At 38.3% G+C, this 22744-nt stretch overlaps 1 protein-coding gene across 2 annotated transcripts in view; it reads right to left on the bottom strand.

Annotated features, from left to right (window-relative positions):
• Positions 1–4797: 4797 nt before the first annotated feature.
• Positions 4798–22744, bottom strand: part of fwd (phosphatidylinositol 4-kinase beta fwd) — a 95202-nt gene continuing 77255 nt past the window's right edge. For both annotated transcript variants that reach the window (XM_083115560.1, XM_083115561.1), the window contains exons 9-13: positions 21481–21708; positions 16161–16537; positions 11265–11483; positions 7306–7559; positions 4798–6375 (exon numbers count right to left, since the gene is read on the bottom strand). In XM_083115560.1, coding sequence (XP_082971686.1) covers positions 6191–6375; positions 7306–7559; positions 11265–11483; positions 16161–16537; positions 21481–21708 — 1263 coding nt within the window. In that variant the 3' untranslated portion in view covers positions 4798–6190. The remainder of the gene's footprint in view (positions 6376–7305; positions 7560–11264; positions 11484–16160; positions 16538–21480; positions 21709–22744) is intronic.

Raw genomic sequence — 22744 nt, 5'->3', positions numbered from 1 at the left:
GGCACTTACAACGTTCACCACTTTTAGTCCTCAATTCTTTTTCACTCACCAACACTTGATATTTCTCATTGAAATTAAGTTCATTGTTCTAAGCTTGTCAAAAATGAATAAGAATAAGACTTGGACAATGACAGACAGACAAAAGAAAGCTGCAGGCAGTGGAGATGAAAATGTGATATTAAGGAATATATTGATTATTCACAGTAAGGCTAATCGGGACTGGACCTACAGTTTAAAGTGGGATCCGAACCACTATGTGCCTCCACTGGGTATCGAACCCAGGACCCCTTAAGGAATATATTGGGAAGACTACAAGGGATAGAATAAGGAATGAGGAGATCAGACAGACAGTGGGGGTGGTGAAGCTCCAGGAGAGGATAGATCAGGCACAGATGAGATGGTTCCGACACATGAAGAGGATGGATGCAGAAAGACTACCAGTAAGAGCTTACAATGATAAGGAGTGGGAATAAGGCCAAGGGGGAGACCAAGATGTCGGTGGAAAGAGCAGATAACGGAGAGTGTTAGGAGAAGAGGGCAAGATTGGAACACCGTGGAAAGAGAGGAGTGGTGGAAGACCAGGAAACAATGGAGAGGCTTGACTTCTAGCCCGACCCAGCCAGAGGCCGGAAACGGCGAAGGATGATCATGACGACTTCTTACCTCAGACTATATCCACAGCATTACAACAAAATCCCTAAGTCCAACACAAAAAGTACCTTAAATGGCATGGAAAATAGCAGCAGATGGCTACAGACAGGTGTCTTGAGTTTTCCTTTAATCGTAACACAATGCCTGGATACTATTTATATTTTTCCATGTATATTTACATATTTAAACACAGGAATAAAATTAGGAAAAGTGCCAGAAGGGCGGATGAACAAAAATATGTGGGGTAGTAGACAGTAAACACTTACCACAAATGAAACATTAAAAACTGCATATCCCGGAACCTCTATAAGAAGGAAACCTGTAAATACGGAAAAAAAAAGTCCCCAGAACGGACCAATTTTATACCTGAAAATGACCTGTTTAAGGCGGAAACCTCCTTAACGCAGAAACGGAACACCATTTAAAGACCAACAAGATGTTTTTATTCTCAGTAAGACGGAAATGTCTTCCTTTATTCTTTTAACTCGCAAGAAAACAATGCAATACTGTAAGTGGAACATGCCTCTGTTGCCACTTGCTTATTGGTAACATTGTCGATATGAAAGAATGCACTCGCACAGTTTGTTGTTTTGGTACTGTTGCACGAACTTGAGCGCCTGATTCTTGTACGTATTGTTTTTTTATCTCACGTCACTTGTGCTTGAACTGTGATAGTGTTTGGTTTTGTTTGAATGTGATTCTTTGCAGACATGTCGTCAAAACATACATGCAGAACTCTAACGTTGAAGGAGAAGATGAAGGTGATAGAAGAACACGAAAAATTAACATCTTCTGCCAAGGAACTGACAGCAAGATTCAAGGTTAGTAAAACTCAAATTCATTTTCAAAAATTCTGAAAAATTAAAATCAGAATGGTTTAAAGGGACATCAGGTGAAGTGAAGTGTTTGGGCAAAGTACTCTACAATATAAGTAATGCGAAATGTAAATCTGTCTTTCCATTATTTCCTGCAGCGCTCTACACTGTATTTAAAGTCAACCCTGTATATTGTATTTCACGGTCGAACAGCATGATCACGGAAAAGAGAGACAGACTATTGAAGATGGCATCAGTACACTGCAGTGTAGCGAGAAAGAGGAGTCAGTTGACGGGCATTGATGAAAAGGTGCTTAGACCAGTGTTTACTGTATTTTGGTTGTGGGTGAGGTTTGGGAGGGCAGGGAAGAGGGTGGCTAGGTTGAGTTCAAGAGGTATAGTGGCATGTATGCCTGATTTGTAGGCCATTTCCCATTGCCTGCGGGAAGAGATGTCTGTTCATGGGGGCAATAAGTGGTTAAGGGCCTACACAACAAAATGCAGTAAACACTGGTCTAAGCACCTTTTCGTCAACGCCTGTCAACTGTCTCTTCATTCTAGCTACAGTGTGATGTACTGACACCATCTTCAATAGTCTGTGTTTCTACTCTGTGATCATGCAGTTCGACTGTGAAATATTGGATTAATTTTCATTTGTGGTACTGTCCTCTACCTCACAAATTTTGTTTACGTATTTTATATACAGTAAAACCTTGTTAATCCGGACAGGCAAAAGGGGGGGGGAAGCAGAATGCAAGGTTTTAAATGTGGCTAGAAGTCAACAAGAGAACTTCCCAAAGAAAAGGCAGTCAACCACTGATGAAATTCTATTTCCCGCAGACTTTATACTGTACTGCAGTAGCGACTTCTGCCTATTCGCACGTGCACACCCAAATAAATCTGTAATGCAAATCATTATTATTATACTTATTTATTGAACTCTATCTCCTTCGAAACATCAAGTGTTCCCACGCCACTCAACCAAGAGAGAAGGTGAAGAAGTCTGCGATCCGTGATATCAACTTGCGTAGACCACGCTGCGATTGGGGCTGGAACACAATGGTAGTTTCGCTCGCTATGACGCTGTTGCAGCAGTCGCGTAGAGGATGCTGATTGGGTGTTTTGGCTTGAGCGCCATGTGAGGGGAGATTGCATCATTTAGGAAGGGTGTGAACAAAGCGATCTGTGTGCGAGCTAATGTAGTGTTGCAAACCCATTCCATTGGACGTGTGGCGCAGTCGATGCAACCCATACATCATCGCAAATTGAGGGATTTTTTTTATGAAAGGGAAATTTCTATGGTATATTGTCCTGAGCATAACAGGAGAAGGAAAGGAGGAGGGGGGAAGGGCAAGTGAAACCAAAATGGGTGTTTTAAGCATGCCGTTGCTTCGTGCATCTTGGGCAAAATAAACGGCCTCTGTGGCGCAGTAGCCGAATTATCAACATGCGGGGAGGGAGCGTGCATCAAATAGTCAGCTGTTTTGCATTGTGTGGCTGTTACTGCGTTACAAAATTATTTAACACTGTCAAAAGGTCGTTCCTGTTTCAGTACAGTGTTTAATTTCAAGATGAATAGGGAAACTGTACATAGCGCAAGAACACTTAACGTTATTGAATTTTGGAGGGAAGTTCGCTACAAAGCCTGTAGCAACTGCAGGAATATATGATTCTTTGCTTGTCTGTCATTAGAAATAAACAACAGCTAGATAGATTACAACTGATTTCCTCCATGTGGTAGTTGGATCGGCTTCTTTATTGTACGCCAATGTTATTATTCTCCTTGTTCATTAATATCAGCAGAGTGGGGGAGAAAGTTTTTACGAAATATTTTGCAAATTGACAATAGTATTGATATTGTACATCGGTATTTCTGTTTCGAGTGATTTTGTCACATTATCGAATGCTGAATTACATACTGTACAATAACATCGCTCTTCTCGTGATTGGCTGGATAATTTCTGAAATATTTGAAATTTGGAAAAAAAATGTGTTAAAATCGTGAAATACGTATCACCCTGTCATAGACCAATTTTCAGTGAAAGGTGATCAAACTTGGGTTGCCAATATATTAAGCTTCATTATGTATGCAAAAACGGGTGCGAGTATTTCACAGGGGTGGCATAACACTTCTGGACGATAGACTGAAGTGCACACCCATAGAGCCAGACCACGAGCCGCCACTGCTGTACTGTACAGTATATTTAGTCCTATGCCCTTTAAATACACCATAATAAACAGTGTTTTATTGCTATATATGGAGTTTTAATTAACTACTGTTGTTTTAGGTTATTTCAGTTAATCCAGACTTTCGTTAAACTGGTCAACTTATCCCCCCCCCATTAGTCCACATTAACGAGGTTTTACTGTATATGTAAAATAGATTTAATTGTGACGTCCATCTAGCTAAGGGGTTCCCAGTGACCTGTACCAAAAAATGCTGCCAAAAGGTTGGTCTGTAAGGTTTCCCCGCATGAATTAAACAACTGAATCGTGTAATTAAATAAGAAATCATTATGCCTGTTGGCTCACTGTTACCGATATTATTATTTTCAGATCCAGAAAAGGTACTGTTTTCTCAAACTGTATTGAGCCCTTTTCACCAGCCCTCATAATAATAATAACCCACATTGTTAAAAAGAAAATTACGCTGGTCGTCTCTCCTGCAAGTATACAATAATGGCCAGGTAAAAAATCCTAACAAAGAAAGTGTATATAAAACACAATATACTCACCTATATACAACACAGACAGACATCAATATTCATATACATATCACCAAACTTATGATCCTAAAAACAGCCAAGTCCAATGAAAGACAATACACACATATATTAATACATGCAACAAGCATAAAAAAAAATCAAGTAATGATCTCATTACAAATATATACTGTATCAATTTTGAAGAACATTTTTGATCCAATTTTATCACAGTAATACATAGTTTGTACTAGTTCTTTGTAATTCTCGGCTTTATGGTTTCCAAGAAAGTTGTTCACTATTGTCGGGGATCGTAGTTCTTATTTCTAGTTAATTTGTATAAAGATGTATGTTCATGGAGGAAAATAACATAAAAATTAATATAAATATGCAATATGAGAAAAAAAGAATGATTAGTTCCAGATGAAAAATGAAGTCATCCATTACATATGTTGCCTATGTCAAATTAATATGGATTAATTTTCACGGACACTGCAAACACAAAACTGATTCATTTTTATCATAAAAGTAAATAAACTTCATATTATGTAAAAAATGGCACACAAGTCCTTTAGTATTTATTAATCTTGTGCACAAGTTCAGGATAAAAAAACAAAATACAATTTTTATACAATGTACTTCCCTTTTATTTCATAAAATACAAATGGAATGACAGCAATGTACACAATTCTTAATATCAAATAGTGGGCATTGGAAATTGAATAATAAAAAGTACTACAAGGACTCAGAGAGATAACAATGTGGTTCGGTATGAAAATTGGCACGACCCCTTCAGAGCGACAGACTTCATAATATCTATGTACATAGCGAATAGCATCAACCCCCCCTCCCTCCCCACACACACTCGCCAAATATTCAACCCCCCCCCCCTATCAACATCAATAGTTACACAGTGAGAATGCCATTCTCAACAGATACACACTTATAGCAAACTTCCTTTTTTTTCGCAAGGAAAGAAAAAACAGCTTCACTCAAGCTAAAAAACATAATCTCGTCTCTTACACACAAACATATGCCAGGCTTATTATTATTTTTTGAAAAGGTAAACAAATAATGATATATAGTAATAATAAAAACATTTTGATTAACCAACGATATGAGGAGGCGTCAGCAACAAAATTCATGTTCTTTTTACACTATGATAATGTGTATATATACATGTAGTCTCGAAACTTTTGTTGCAAATAATGGAAACGATAAGGCATTAAAATAGGACACATCCGATGCATTTGGAGCTCGTAAGAAAACTGGTAAATACACATACGTCAAGTCTCAGGAAATGCAGTTCAACGATAGTTGAAAAAAAATCACCTCAAAGGATGAAAAAATTCATTTGAACTACCAACGTTAATACAGATTGTACATCATGAAAAAAAATCCATTCTAGGATTGGATCAGTCTTACAAATGCTGTTTGTAAAGAAAGTAGTACCTGGAGAGTCATGTACAAAATAAAAATACAACTTCCGCCCTATTTGATGCAGTTCTGAAACTGCCCCTATTTTTTTTTCTTCTTGAGAGTTGGTGTCAGAGAAACGAAGACTTCCCCCGTTAGCAGCGAGCTGCTGGAAAAAAGAAAGTGCATTTATGCGAAAGGTTACATTCGTGTCCTTTCTAATGTTCATTGACGGCCATGATGCGGATCCATTGTTCGATAACTGCGCTGACGTTTCCCCCGGCAGACCCACGCTCGCATTAATTACTCACGATTAGTTTGCGATTGCGGCAAAGCAAATTTTCCGCTGTGTTATCACAGTTTTGGACTTGACTTACCTTCCGTGAGAATATTACTGCGTCGCAAACGCCGTATCCACCTGGCATTTGCCGAAAACGCCGAGGATGAAAACCGGAGCCGAGATCTGGTGTACGCTCGAGTTCGGTAAAGTACATTTCACCAGCAGCGTTAACAGATTAAGTCCACGGCTTAAGTCTCAGTCTTTCGTAAATACAAAATATTCTGAGAGAAATACGAAAGTAAAATTACGAAAACGATTCACACTGTTCACAAGATGCCGTTGGTGAGATACTGGAATCCGTCGTAGAGCTTGGTGGTGAGGGAGTGGATGCTGGACTCCACCAAGTTGTCCACCAGCAGCTGCAGCTGCTCCTCGGTCAGACTCAAGTGGAAGCGGTTCTTCAGGGCATGGACCGTGGCGGCTCCGGACTTGAAGCACGGCAACTGAGAACCTGCAACAACATGTTTCACAATTACATTCCCAGAACCAGGGTGGATAAAGAGAAATTTTTATTTCAAAAATAATTTTTGGTGATTTTTAAAATTTAAATCTGATTTTTAATTTAAAACGATTTTTTCTTCTTTAAAAAACATGTTTAAAATTGCTTGTATGTTTCTTTGGCACTATACATATAGATGTATCTATTACAGAAAGGACTTTTCTGGTAAATGGCCCTGTAAAATATTTAGTTTGATTAAAGCACATAAAAAATTATATGTAAACGTACATTTTTCTGTTTCTGATACTGTACATATGAACCTACTATGGAAATGTCTGTTGAGAATTTCAGTAAATTTTCTTCCAGTGAAAATAAAACATTCCGGATGTACTACATAATTGCGACTTAAAATATTTTTTCTTTTCCTTCTATCTTTTGTTAACACTTTGCAAACTGGCCTGAAAGTATTGTCCTTTTTAATGTACATTGGGATTCTTAGCTGTTTTTTTAAAAAAATCATAGGAAATATTGTTTCTAAGTTTATTATTAATAATCAAACCTTTCAGAAATCTACAAAATTTCATCTTTCCACAGATATATTTTACATACATTTTCTCACATTTATGAATGTCTTCCTGTAACAGTTTTTTTTAAAGGAAAAAAAATCTAAACACGTCCTCTTCAGATTTGAAATTGTCAGTAACATTGAAAGAAAGATGAAGCAGAATCCTTGTGAAAAAATGTACACAATGTGCATACAAACTGTTCAATGCAATTCTCAAGAAGATGAGTACAAATCAAACTCTGATGATGATGATAATTGTTTTTCAAAAGGAAAGGAAAATTAAAAAACAACTGACCTGGCATTGGCCAAAGTTCCAGCCGTGCCTTAAAATCTTTGCACGAAACCAAAAACATTAGGAGCTGTAAAGAAAAGCTCACCTGATCTCATGATCTCCACGAGGCTGAGAATCTTCTCCATGTGCTTCCTGGCAGCCACCAGCCCCTGCAGGATGAGGATCTTGAAGTACTCGAACATGTCCGACCCCAATCCTCCCATCACCTCCACAAACTCCGGGGTCAGCTTGAAGGGGGAGCTCTCGAAGCCAAGGTTGCGAGGAGAGGTGGACAGGATGAAGCCGAAATCTATGTGGATCAGGTGACCGTGGTTGTCCAATAAGATGTTGCCGTTGTGCCTATGAAATCAAGATGTCAGTAGATTAGATGGATGCGTTTGACAGAACTGGCTGTGCATACTTACAAGAGCATGAAAAAACTAATTTTTCCAATTGCTGTCAGATATCAAGTTCCACTAAAAATAAGAGCACAATTATGTTACAGCATGACACGTCCTCCCGTTTCAGGACAGGACAATATCTGATGGAATTCTTTGTAACGTGATATTGGGGTCATTCAGTGTCAAATCATCCAGAATTTTGTGAAAATGTGACCCACCATCCTCAATTTTGATGAAATTCGGTATGCTTATGAACTTTTGATGCTGATTACAAAAATGACAACTTTTTTAAATTGGGCAAGGAGTTCAGAAGTTACGAGTTTTTAAAATCTCCGTGTATGCCACATGCAGCTCCACTTTGAATGACACGCATTAGGTTATAAACAATCATATCTTCCCTCGGGTTTGCCGTAGAAACTTCAAGTTTGTTTTCTTTTCTTCAAAATAGTATAAGCTTTCATTTAAATAATGTTTCAGATGAATGCATCAATAAACATGTATTTCTATATATATTTTTATGTATTTTTTTAGAAAAATAAATGACTAACTTCAAGAGCAAATTTCATGCAATGCCTGATGGAAAAATTGGGATGGGCGGTTCAGAGACAGGGTGATAAAAAAATAATTTGCATAAAATGACATTAACAGAAAATCTTATTAAAAATGCTTATGTATTTAGCACAAAGCCTGAAGTACATGTTTCAAGCTACAATATTCAAAATTTATGTTCACTATGTGTGAATGTAAACATAGGCATAACCTGGCGGGAAGCATGAAATTTATATATTAATTAAAATTGACAAGTTAAATATAGCCAGCCAGCCAGCCAGCCAGCCAGCCAGCCAGCCAGCCAGCCAGCCAGCCAGCCAGCCAGCCAGCCAGCCAGCCAGCCAGCCAGCCAGCCAGCCAGCCAGCCAGCCAGCCAGCCAGCCAGCCAGCCAGCCAGCCAGCCAGCCAGCCAGCCAGCCAGCCAGCCAGCCAGCCAGCCAGCCAGCCAGCCAGCCAGCCAGCCAGCCAGCCAGCCAGCCAGCCAGCCAGCCAGCCAGCCAGCCAGCCAGCCAGCCAGCCAGCCAGCCAGCCAGCCAGCCAGCCAGCCAGCCAGCCAGCCAGCCAGCCAGCCAGCCAGCCAGCCAGCCAGCCAGCCAGCCAGCCAGCCAGCCAGCCAGCCAGCCAGCCAGCCAGCCAGCCAGCCAGCCAGCCAGCCAGCCAGCCAGCCAGCCAGCCAGCCAGCCAGCCAGCCAGCCAGCCAGCCAGCCAGCCAGCCAGCCAGCCAGCCAGCCAGCCAGCCAGCCAGCCAGCCAGCCAGCCAGCCAGCCAGCCAGCCAGCCAGCCAGCCAGCCAGCCAGCCAGCCAGCCAGCCAGCCAGCCAGCCAGCCAGCCAGCCAGCCAGCCAGCCAGCCAGCCAGCCAGCCAGCCAGCCAGCCAGCCAGCCAGCCAGCCAGCCAGTCTGTCTTTCTCTTTTCCTTTAGTTTTCTTGCTACTTGTTTTTTGATTTGGTTTATTCTGTTGGTGTGAAAGCTATTTTCTTTTGCTATATTAAAAAGCCTTTCTTCTTCATTTTTGATATCCTTATTATTAGAACATAGTCTTTGTGCTCTCAGAAAAAAATTGAAAATATATTATCCATTGTTATACGAGAATGTTCTGAATTGGCATGGATGTATTTTTCCCCTGCTAATTTTTTTCCTATGGACTGAAGTTTGAATTGTTGTGTCAGTTGTCTTAATTTTCAGATCAAGGAAAGAAATTACATTGTTATTCATGGGTTCGCAAATGACGATGTGATTCATTTAACAATTTAAATACGTCCATGATGGCGTTCTCATTTTTAGCAATAATTAGCACATCATCTACATATCTGATGTAGAGATTGATATCCGCACCTATCGCATTAACAATTGGAGATTCTATGTAATGAAGGAAAATGCTGGAGATGATTCTGGATACTGGGTTTCGCATTGATAAGACCATTACTTTGCTGATAGATTTTGCCATCAAATATCAAGTAATTGTAATTTGCACATACAGTAAACCATCGAACCATTTCCCATGATTCTACTGGGTTAAACTTCATCTCAATAAGCCATCTGTGTAATGCATCTGTGGCACTAGGATATAAATTTTCAACATCAAAACTTGCAATACTATAATAGTTTTTCTTGTATGTACGCATTGCTTGCATTGTAGAATTATTTTCTTGTAGTTTACGGTTATTACAAGCATAAGAAAACAGTTTTTCATTGTGACGTTTCAGGAGAACACACGCTCCCTTCATCAGACACTAAGATATAAATTTTCAACATCAAAACTTGCAATACGATAATAGTAAACAAGAAAATAATTCTACAATGCAAGCAACGCGCGTACATACAAGACTATATGTAATATAAGTAATATCTAATCAACATTGCAATTCAATTAACATCATCTTCATTGATTGCCATTTGTTGTGAGCCTGTCACATCATTGACTTCAGAGCAATGTGTACATCATTATGATGACATCTAGTGAGGAAAAATGTCAACCCTGAATTCAATACAGATAGCAAAGCACAAGTTATAACTAAAATTAAAATACCAATAGGTTAGATTTTAATATAAGTAAATGCAGAACTATTACGTTTAGCAGACATAACTTATCTTATACTCATAACTATACTATGAATGGAATAGTTTTAAATAGAGTTAAACTTATAAAGGATTTGGGACTTTTACTCGACTCAAGGCTTACTTACAGAGAGCACGTACAAACATTAGTATCAGATGCATTTAGAATTTTAGGCTTTATATTTAGAACTACCAGAGAAATTAATAATATTCAAGCTATTGCTTCAATATACAATTCGATATTAAGAAGTAAGTTAGAGTATGTTAGTGTCATCTGGGATCCTTATTTTCAATGCTACCGTGATTTAATTGAAAATGTTCAGAATAAGTTCGTAAGATATTTATATTACAAAAAATTTAAAAGATCTTCATATTTAGAAAGAATATCCTATAATACTATTTTATCTGAATTTGGGTTCTCTTCATTACAATCAAGAAGAGAACTAGCCAAACATATTTTACTTTATAAATTTATAAATAACTTAATTGATGCTCAAGATTGTCTTCAGTTGATAGGATTCACAATTAAACCTAGAACGTTGCGTTCTTATTTGCCATTTTCTTTGGTTAATTCTAAAAATATTGTACATCAGAATTCAGTAATGGTTCAAATATGTAAAGCTCATAATGTACTAATACAAAATAATGTTAATATTGATTTTGCTATGTCCTACGAGAGATATTTATCTGTCATTAAACAATTTATTCATAATTAGTATTTTGTCTAAAAAATTGTAATTTTATATTTTTAGTTATTTTATTAATGCTAAATATAATTTTATAATACAATATAATATAACACAAACTGAAAATAGGCATTAATATCATTTAATTATTTGTGTATATGCAATTGGTTTATGTGTTTGTATATGTTAATATTTGTGTTTATGTATATGTTAATATTATGTTTATGTATATGGATATTATGTACCATAGTTTATTTACTTGTAAGCCCCCGTTGTAAGTGGAGCAATAGCTCTGTTATGGGGAGTATGTATAAATAAATAAATAAATAAATATCTAAATCAGCACCTGACAAGAAGAGAACGAAAACCCACCTGTCCTTCACCTGGATCAAGTAACACACCAAGCAATACGCCGCACAGCTCTTGACGAAGTTCCTCTGCGCAGAAAGGAAGCCTTCAGAGTTGGGGGCACCAAACTCCTTCTGGAAATATTCTCGCAGGGACAACTGGCAGTGCTTCTTGATCTGATGCAGAGACACGGAATTCAATATTGGTTCGATCAAACCACTGTCGCTGGACAGACACAATATCCTGTAAGGAAGAACAGGTGGTCAGAAAACTTCTTGCACTGGATAATAATGACAGTATTCTCTTCAATTGTAATAAAAAGGTCATGCCTGTCATGTTTATTTGAAAAACAATCACTTGCAGTATAAAGAAACTCCCTATACAGTTTAAATAACTTGTGAATCACACACACAAGGGGAAAAAAGATATTAACGAAGGAACACATATACAGTCAAGTCACCCGTGGAGTGGCAGCTAGCGTGCCGAGCAGTGAGAGCGTGTCTGCTGGCATTTACACCCACAGCTTTACGCTAACCTTGTCATACCCTCATTCTCTCTGGATGCCTCAGTGATTCAGTATCCAAATAGCTGGTGTTTGTGAAGTGTTATGGTGTTAACAAGTGTCTTACATTGTTTCTTTTTAGTTTATGTATTACTGGTGCTTCTTTTCAGTTTAATAATGTCATGCTATACGAACAATTTAAAACAATGATTTTTTATGTATGACTCTCACATCGTTAGAATTCTTGTAGGGGAGTTAGAAGGCATTTTGCAGCAGAATTCCCAAGATGTTCCTGTTCCACAGACAGTGTGCGTTTGAAAACTTGAACAAATTTTGTGAAACGGGGTCTGTTCTTGATAAGAAGCGAAGGGTGTGCTTACTGACAAGAAACTAGACGACACACAAACAGCACGATAAAAAACACTTAGGAGTTCTTCCAAGCTTTCGACTCCTTCACGGAGTCATCTTCAGGGCTGGTAGAGGAAAGACTGAGTAGACGCGGTTGTCGTTACACATATACAGTCTATACAGTCACATATATAACCGCGTCTACTCCATCTTTCCTCGACCAGCCCTGAAGATGACTCCGTGAAGGAGTCAAAAGCTTGGAAGAACTCCTAAGTGTTTTTTAGTGTTTTAACAAATATGTTGCCGGCACGTGACGTAAGAAGTTTTCTACAGTCAAACTAGGCGTCATTGGAGCACTGTTGGAACATACTCCTCAAAAATCCCTCCGGTGCATTGCAGAAGAAACAAGACATTTCCATTTCCATGATGTTTGCGTGGCGAGCTACCAAGCTTTTAAACATCATGAGAGAAATTGAAGCAACATCAGAAGAGGAACTGGTGTAAGTTAGTGAAAATTACCCAAAAAGATGCCGTAAATGTGTGGAAGCAGGAGGACATTTCCAACACCTTGTAACAAGGTAGGTGCTCATTTTATATGTAACTGTCAATGTAATTGTATGAAGTTATTTCATTACATAGCTAATGATTCTAGTTACGTGGATGTTGCATCCAGTTTGTCAGCAGACGCACTCTCACTTCCCGGCATGGTAGCCACCGTTCAACGAGCAAATTGACCATGAAAAGCACTGCGTATTAGAAACTATGGCTGTGCTGATACTGACGCCAATGTATCAGTATCGACCAACACCAAGACAGTATCAGTTCGATTTCATTTACCAATACCAGCTGATACTTTCTCCAGCATTTTGGTCTTTTGCGGGGTCAGCAAAAATTCCACGCAAACACTTTCATAGTTAATTATGCTGCTGGAAATTATGCAAAATTTGAGTTTTCCATTTCTTTGCACTAATATTGTATGGAAAAACTATATTTTGTGATAACATAACAGGTATTTTAATATTCTGATTAAGTACTTGAATATTTTGAATGAAAACTCTTGATAAATTGGGGTTATAGTTGGAATGCAACAAACCCACTAATACAAAGGCTGTTGCAGAGAAGGAGACATTTTTTCCTGGCTTGGCAACACTGCCTATGGTTTCGGCACTAGTCACATCGTGTAGGATAACCCATTCTGTTTCCGTAGCAAGTTGTCACATGTTGCGAAACCACGTTAGTGAGCAGCTGTGTTGATTTACGTGGAACGTGTTTCATTTACCCCTCCAGGTTTTCGTGTATAACATTGCTTTTCGCGATGAGTATTCAAGATGAACAGCGACATGCCATAAAATTTTGTTGACGTTTAGGGAAAAGTGCTGCGGAAACATATGCAATGTTTGAACAGGTATATGCCGATCAAGACAGACTGAGTAGAGCCACAGTATTACCAAGGAGTCATTGAGAGACTGTGCCAACACGTAGCAAGAAAGAGGCCGCATTTGAAGAACTCCTTCATATTGCACCACAATAACGTATGCCTGCATACCGCACGGGCTTTTCAGGATTATGCGACGAAGAAAAAAATAGAAATTTTCCCGCATACAGCATACAGCCTGGACCTTGCACCCTGCGACTTTTGGCTATTTCCACTTTTAAAGGCCGCTTCACGTGGTCGTCATTTCATGACGAACAAAGAAGTGATCACCGCAGCGCAAGTTTTCTTCAGTTCGCTACCTGACGACGAATTTTCAAAGACATTCACAAAGTGGCAGGAGCATATGGACGCTTGCTTAGCTGTCAATGGTGCCTATTTTGAAAAAGATGTATGCCTACTCGATATGGCTGATTCAGCATAAAAATTTTGTGGTTTGTAATTTTCTTGTTTCATTTTAATGACTTTTGGAGGGGTCCATGTACATGCTTGTCTTTTAACTGCTACGCAGTCACGACTTTTTGACCTATTGCACTCATTTTGGTCTCAATCAGCAGCTAATGAACCAAATTTTCACCCTAGTACATTTGCTAGCCAATGGAGGTCACCGTTTTTCTATACAGGCATTAGTCTCACCTTCTCTGCGACAGCCTTTGTATTAATCAATATTTTGAACAATTCTTAATTGTTACAATTTTCAAGCATTGGTATGAGTATTAGTTCAAAGTGGCATCGACTGAGCCTTATTACAAATCCAACAACAACGTTAAGGTACTACTGGCCCTTTCGCCTGTTCTACCAATGACATTTTCCGAATTCTGAAAATAGCTTCTGCTCTTACATAGGTATCTGATGATATATATCTTAATGGTGTCACAAAATTGTCAAGAGATAACTAATAGCAGTTTTTCAAAAAACTTGAGAAAAGTCTTAATGATGTTACCATATGGCAGATTGCCAAACTACCTGGGTCACTTTTACAAATGAATAAATAGCAAGATGCCAAAGCTGGATAAACTTTAAAAAAAAAAATCTTTGAACACAAACACTTTAAGATGTAATATTATTCTTTTCAGTAGCCAGATGGAACAAAAAAAGTCAGGCTAAGCTGTTACTTCCAAGATCTTTAACTTTAGAAAGTTTACTATTTCCTGATATTGATAAATGTTATTAGACCGATTGCTGCAGTGCATCCAACATAAACTTTGAGCCTCTTTCTCAGATTATGGGAACTTGAGGCAATAAAACCAGTAATTTCCTTTTTAACTAGTTCTTTTTTAGACATACTGTACACTGTATTTTCTGAACTAGTGTGAACTATACACTATTCGAGTTTAAAGATAAACTTACTTTTGAAGTAAAATCTTCCATAATTACTTTCCAGAAGCTTTATACTCATATGATGTCATTCCACTGTTAAGTCAAGCCAAGTCAGTATCTTGGTGAGTTGTGTTCGTATTTGAGTGTGAGCGCTTGTTGGGCTCCGACTCATTATTTTCATTGCACTGAAGACATGGTAGGATATTCTTTATGATATTTGGTCCTCTCCACAACTGTCACAGTTTGGATTTCCTTGTTCTTCCCTCATGGCAGGATAAGTTGTAGCAGTTCTAAATAATTTTAGATGTTATTTATTAGTCGTCCATCCTTGGTAGCTTGTATACGTGACACCATGGATTTTGCAATCCAATTTCACTAACGGTCTGATTGGGATGGTGCGGCTGAATTACCCAGAATTTTAGTTTGATTCGACGCATGAAGTCAAAGTGTGTTGTAAAATTTATACATCAGAACAGTACTGACATGGTTCGTAGTGTAACTTTTTTTGATTATTTAGTTAGTTCTTAAATTTCCCTGATTGTTATAAATGTAACATTGATAGCAACAGGCAATGTTAATTCGACATGATATATTGCCTAGTGATTTTACCTATACTTACTCTAACACTACATTTTGAGAGAGCACCTCATCTATTGTCTTCGGATAATCAGATTTCTTTTTGCCAGAGGTGCTGATCAAACCTAGGACAGATATACAATATACTCAATCAATCAATCAACTAAAAATCTGGAGCGCTAACCAACTATTCCAGGGTGTCTGAATTTGTAGCAATTTTACTACAAATTCAGACACCCTGGAATAGTTGGTTAGCGCTCCAGATTTTTAGTTGATTGATTGAGTTAGTGTTTTAAGTCCACTTTATGCACAGTAAGGCTAATCGAGACTGGACCTACAGTTTAAAGTGGGATCCGAACCAGTATGTGCCTCCACCGGGTATCGAACCCGGGACACCTTGATTACAAGGCGAAGACACTACCACTGCTTCCAGATTTTTAGTAAAATCACATATCTGTTGTAGGTTTGATCACCACCTCTGGCAAAAAGAAATCTGATTACTTGAAGACAAGAGAAGTGGTACAATAAGTATAGTAAAAGAACTAACCAATGGATAATCTCCAATCAACAGGCTAACAAAGAATCATTGTCAATACTAATTCCCTGAATGTTAGTGACCAGACTATAAATAGATGTGTGACAACGGGAGCATGCATTCTTGGGAATGTAACATCAAGAAACAATAATTTGCTTATAATAGTCGTAAATTAGAAACTATACAATGCAAAAGAATTTAACTTACTTGTACGGACGAACCCACAACGGAACCCTCTCAGTCTCCCAAATTTTCTGCAGCATCGTGAGCAACTGAGACGCAAACAGCTCCTGCCGAAGATCGTCTCCGCACTTCACGATGACCGACAGCAGCTGCCAGCTGGCCAGGTGGCCGTACGGAGACGCGTCCCTCACCCTGCGCTCCTTCTCCTCCCACGGCTCCTTCAAGGCAGCCGCCGAAGGGTCCTCAGGGTCCCTCTGGAAGGTCGCAGGGTCGTGGAAGGATTCAGAGAGGCGTCTCCTGATGTCCCCTGCGGCTATGAACACGGGCTCCCTCGAGTCGCTGCTCTCCTGACTCATCTGAGAGATGGTGTCTCGCTCGCTTGGCTTCCTCAGCTGCATGTACTGCAATGAGTCAATTCAACACAATTAGGACGAGAACAAATGTAGCAACGTGGGAAATTAACTTATGTGATCGGAAGAAAGCAGAGGAAGGCAAATGTGAGTATCAGAGATAAGAGAATCGATCGAGTAGACAGCTTTAAATATCTTGGATGCATCAAAGTAGGGCTCGGAAGTTCAAGACCTATAAATTCCCAAAAAAAAGACCTAAAAACGAAAAAAAAAAAGGATTTATAAATGTGATCCAAATTAATTAATAACTTCAGTTTTCATTACATATTTAATGAATATGCACGTCACCTCCTTATCTGACTTGAGATCTTTGCAGGTGCGTACTGTCTGGTCGTATACACCATGCTGAAAGCTTCAAAACAAGAGAAACTTGCCACTTACAGCGCGACCTTCTCGACAAGTTACGTTTAACCACTTGCCTGATTAACCCAAGTTAACTCGGAATTTGTTTTTGCTTTACATATTATTTACCCGAGTTATCTCGTTAAAATTGTGCAACTGCAGTGCACTTTTCTGCCTACCCGGACAGACTCGTTTGAGCTTTAAAAGGTGTTAATTCCCATTTTGGCCACTAGATGGAAGGTGTAGATAGCTTGCTGCCATCTACTGGATTCCCATGACACTACATAGTTGTCAGCTTTCCAGTGGTACTTCTGATTGTTGTGCGAGTGTAGTGCCAAAACTTAGAGCGTTTTTGTGTTGTGAATACATTCTGTTCATGTTTTAGTGTTTTCCATCGTGTGAAGAACAACAAGATGAGTAACGATAAGCTTAGACAACAGTATAGAGGAGGAGGAAGAGGAAATGGATGTGAGTGGAAGTGATACAACAGTGGACAGTGTGTGTACTGACGAGACAGATACAGATAGTTGTGGTGGTGTACAGTCGCCTTCCAAAATCTTTTCTTTGGTATATGATTTGTTGGGAAAGGGGTACTGTTTGACAATGGACAATTATTATAACTCATCACAACTTGCAGATCTGTTCATTTCGAAAAAGCTGATGTATTTGGAACACTGAAACGCAGTAGGAGAGATGTACCACAGGCTCTAAGAACAGCCAAATTGAAGAAAGGTGTAGAAGTATGGTTGTAATGCGGCAAAGTGACAGTCACGAAATGGAAAGATAAGAAGGATGTGATATTGTTGTCAACCATCCATTCTGTTGAAATGATGACTGTAACACAAAGTCACAAAGCAAAAATTAAACCACGAGTGGTGGTCGATTAGAACGACAAAATGGGTGGTGTTGATCAGCATCTTGCTTCATATGCCACACCAACGAAGCGTGGCAAAAAGTATTACAAGAAGATTTTCTTTCATCTGTTGGATCTGTCTCTTTGGAATTCGACTTTAAAATGTGAAGACATTTTATTTTCCACAGTTTATATGCTATTTTGAAACATTTGTAGTACTTTCCATGTATGTATGAGTTAACTTGGGTTAATAATTATGGAAGTTTTTTGAATAGTTTGGTAACCTTATTTGACCCCAAAAATAGAATTTCATTACTGTTCCTTAATTGCCGATATTGGTACATTACAAACACACAATAAAAAAAATGTGTAAAATATGGACCACTTTTGGGAAAATAATGTGTCAGGCAAGTGGTTAAAGGACCTTGTACCGTACCTGCTTCAGTCGTCCAAAAATGTTTTTCTCTAGTTTCAGGGATGGTTCAAATATATTTTTCTTTCTTTCTTTTATTTCTTCACTACAGAAAGGATGTTTAAGAGGTGATGAACTGATGATTTGAATTGAGAATGGTCAGTAAAAATGTAGTCGAAAGAAGGTGAAGTTGCAAAAAAAAAGCTAAAAAAGAACCAATAAGCCAAAAAACGCCGAAAAATGCAAAAAAGAACAAATAAACCCCACCTTTTTCTGGCCTACAATGACCCAAAATGAACATATATTATGTTGGGCCTAGTCTTCGGACACTAAGGTAAAAAAAAAAGATTTTTCCTCAACTTCCAAGCCCTAATCATAAGCAATGATATGAAATGCAGCCAAGAAATAAAAGTAAAAATAACAATGGCGAAGGAAGCCTTCAATAGAAATAAAAATATTTTCTGTGGATCTATGAACAAAGATCTGAGGAAAAGACTAACGAAATGCTTTGCATGGAGTGTAGCTCTATATGGTGCAGAAACCTGGACACTGAGAACATGTGAGAAAAAGCGAATAGATGCTCTGGAAATGTAGTCATGGAGACTAATCGAACGTGTGAAATGGACAGAAAAGGTGAAATATGAAACAGTGCCTAAAGAGTTGTGGAAAAGAGAAGAATGCTGGAGATAATCATGAAAAGAAAAATAAATTGGTTTGTGCTACTGGGTGAGAAGAAACTGTATCCTAAGGGAAGCTATTGAAGGAACTGTCGAGGCAAAGAAGATCCAGGGAAAATTCCAAATGATTGACGACATCAAAATAAATGGGTCCTTCGCTGCTATAACGCGAAGAGCTGAAGATCAAACAGCATGTAGGTTGCAGACCTGCCCCTGGGCAGAAAACAATGAATGAAAGAATGAATGAATATTTTCCTATGTCACATACTGCAATAGCATACTCTTGTGTGTTGATGTCCAGGGATAAAAAAGGAAAACATAGCACAAAATAACACACTAAATAAAATTCCACATCAGAACAGTTACATATGTCACTTGGGGCCTCATGTGGCTTAATAGATGCTCCAGGTAGCCATGTTTGTATTGATTCATGAGCTCAAACATGAGTCGTGACTAAACACAGAATCTCTCTTGGTTATTGTGGTTGTGTTAAATTACAGAAGGAACATGGTATTTATGCATAAAACAATTCAGGTTAACAAAATGAACACTATGGTAATATGGACAATTACAAAAAATTACAATATTTCAAAACCCAAACCTAATGGCATCTCAACTGCACCTGGCAACAATGCCTTCAGCTACGGATGTGAGCCACATTACAAAAGCCTGAAGACCCCGTGCCAAAAACTGGTGGATAATAATTGCCTTGTGGCTTGGTGCATTGTCGTGCTGCAGAAACCAAGCATGGGAGTCACTCGTAATCTCTTTAGCATGCGCTCTAAAATGGATCTAAACACAGCTGCAATCATCAGTCACCATCAGCAATCATTCTCAGTGATTGTGCACGGTTTTCATTCTGTTTTTCTTTACCTTTTCAACATTATCGCCAGTTTGACTGGTGGAGGGATGACCATCCCTGGGTTCATCCGCCATATCTTCCCGACCATCACAGAATAGACGATGTCAAATGAAAACATTGGCATGACACAAGACTTCATTACCATAAGCAGTTTCTGAAGGGTTTCCACAGAGTTTTATTAGGGATGGGTCGATATAAAATTTTGGCCGATACCGATAAAGTACCGATATAAAATTTACCAATACCGATAACTGATATTCTACCGATCCGATATAAAATTAGAAATGGTCCTTGAAGAACCTGAAAGGTTTTGACCTCCTTAATAAATGTGTGTTTCAAGGTGACTGTAGTGAAAAATAAATTGTATATTAAGACATTTACTTTTTTAGAAATGAGGGCATGCAGATTATCCATTAAAATTACAACAAAATGGTAGAATTTTGTAGTAAATTATCAGATATTTATCAATATATCGGATCGGTAAAATAATCTGTAATTTTACTGATAAACTGATACACCGATATGCCTATATCGGCCGATACCGATAGAGTACCGATTAATCGGTCCCATCCCTAAGTTTTATACAAAACTTAATCGCCACTCATTGTTCCGTTTTCAAATCCATGCCAAGGGTATAAGACTGCACTAATTTAAAATCTGTAACTCACTCAACATTGCATCAAAACAGACACCAATTTCACTACACACTCATCACATGAGACACTACAAAATACATGTACCAAACTCCACATTCCAACATTTATCTTGTTACAATGTTGCCAGTCTAAAATCTTAGCACACACACTGTGTATGTAATATTTTGTAATTTCATACACTTCATGTATAAATAGAAAAGAATAATTGTGTCTCTGTGCTAGTGTAAATTACGTCTCTCCATGGAAAACTAAATATGCTGACCAAGGCAGTAATTTATTTTATTAAACACATAAACTAAACATAACGTTTCAACCTTCTAGCAAGGTCTTCATCAGAGACTGTATCAAGTACAAAAGTAACAAGATACAAAAACAGGGCATTATATATACACACAAACATTACTTTCAGACTATTAGAAAGTTGTTAGGAACTTTCTAGCAGATGGCTTTCACTTTCCAACTGTAACAAAGAATGGAAGAAGGTGTTAGAAAGAGTGGAAAGGACAAGAGAGAAAGAGGAGAGGAGAAGGGAGAAAAATGAAGGAAAAAGAGGGTGAGATTTTCTATATCAATATCTCTTCACATTCTATATGAAAGTAATTATGTTTAGCCTTTTAGGTGAAAGTTACAGTTGAAAAGTGAAAGCCACCTGCTAGAAAGTTCCTAACAACTTTCTAAAAGTCTGGAGGGAGTAATGTTTGTGTATATATAATGCCCTTTTAGTGTATCTTGTTACTTTTGTACTTGATACAGAGTCTGATGAAGACCTTGCTAGAAGGTTGAAACGTTACGTTTAGTTTATGTTTTTAATAAAATAAATTACTCCCTTGGTCAGCATATTTAGTTTTTCATAATCATGGAAACAAGGCTTAATGGTGTTATACTCTGCATGGAGCTGCTCTGAGGTTCACCAAGCAGCCAGAGGATGGTACTGACCACATCACCCCTACCAATGAGCAAGGGTGTGCATGTGTTTACATGGCATGTTGCAACATACAAGGGGCACATATCAGCATTAACATCTATCCAACAATTACGAGTACATCACTCAACATTAAAAATTTTAACATAATTTACATCAAATATATATTTTAATATTGATAAATTTTGTGTGTCGCTGCACCCAACATACCTGCTGGGATATCTCGTCATCTTCCTGTGACCAACAATCTCCATTTTCATCGTCCAAGTTCCCGTAGACACTGAATGTGCTGGACGAAGCGTTCTCTGTGAGGTTAGTCACTTCTATGATGTTCTCCTCGGACTTCGTGTGGCGAAGGGTGTTCAGAATCTTGGCAGGAACAGGTGAAGAGTGGATGTCATCTACTTCCAGCACTTCTACATATATAATATATGGGGCCTGCAAAGAAGAATCACAAAATTGTGACAACACTAAAGCAGCATCACATTCACAGAATTTATGATAAATAGTCCAAATTCAATATTTTTTATTGTAACCATTTGTAAAGCATACATATTTAACCACAATAAAAAATAATTAAATTTTGAAATCTTACTACTAAAATATATCACCCACGATTAAATTGATTGATTGAATTGCTGTATTAAGTTTGCTTTATGCACAGTAAGGCTAATCGAGACTGGACCTACAGTTTAAAGTGGGATCCGAACCACTATGTGCCTCCAGTGGGAATCGAACCCGGGACCCCTCGATTACAAGGCAATGATGCTACTGCTGCACCATGCATGACAATCAGTGACATTCATATTGAAACACTGCATGTAAGGAAACCAGTTTTAAATATAAATTATTGTTAATTTAAGCATATTTACAAATAAGTAATATGCATGATTCTTAAACTTAGTTTATAGATTTTTCTGCCACACATTCACTGTTATCACTAGGGTTAAGATTTTCTGGACTTCACATTATTATTATTTTGGCAAGGTTGCCGACACTAAATAAATTCATATAATGAGATATTAATTGCAGTAAGGTGTTTTGTTGGTGCATGTGTGTGTGTGTTTATTTGGCCCTTTTCTACTTGATAGAGCATATTTTAAGAATTTCTTGTTCATGTTCTGCATATTTTATACTTTCTCGTGGTACAAAGAACTCTTTTCATTCACCAACTTCTTTCTAAGGAATTGTCCGAAATGTGTAGTACAGTACTTGAAGCGAGCATCCTCAGAGTATGGTCTTGCAATGCGGTTTTCAAGTCATGGACTGGTAGTGAAAGTCTTTCAATTCGACTGAAACCAAATACGATCAGTAGATAAAACTGAGGACTCGCACAGCATTTTTAATGTTCTTACACATACATTTCCACACATTAGAAGAACTTCAACGAACAATTTGCTGGCTTTCTACCTCCTTCATTTTAAATGAACGAGTGTGAAAATCATGTGACCTAGTCAGCATCCATCTGTGCTGC

The sequence above is a fragment of the Lepisma saccharinum genome, chromosome 30, assembly GCF_977018435.1.
Source record: "Lepisma saccharinum chromosome 30, izLepSacc3.1, whole genome shotgun sequence".
NCBI lineage: Eukaryota > Metazoa > Arthropoda > Insecta > Zygentoma > Lepismatidae > Lepisma > Lepisma saccharinum.
The sequence above is the reverse complement of the archived record's forward strand: the minus strand, read 5'-3'. Positions and strand labels throughout refer to the sequence as shown.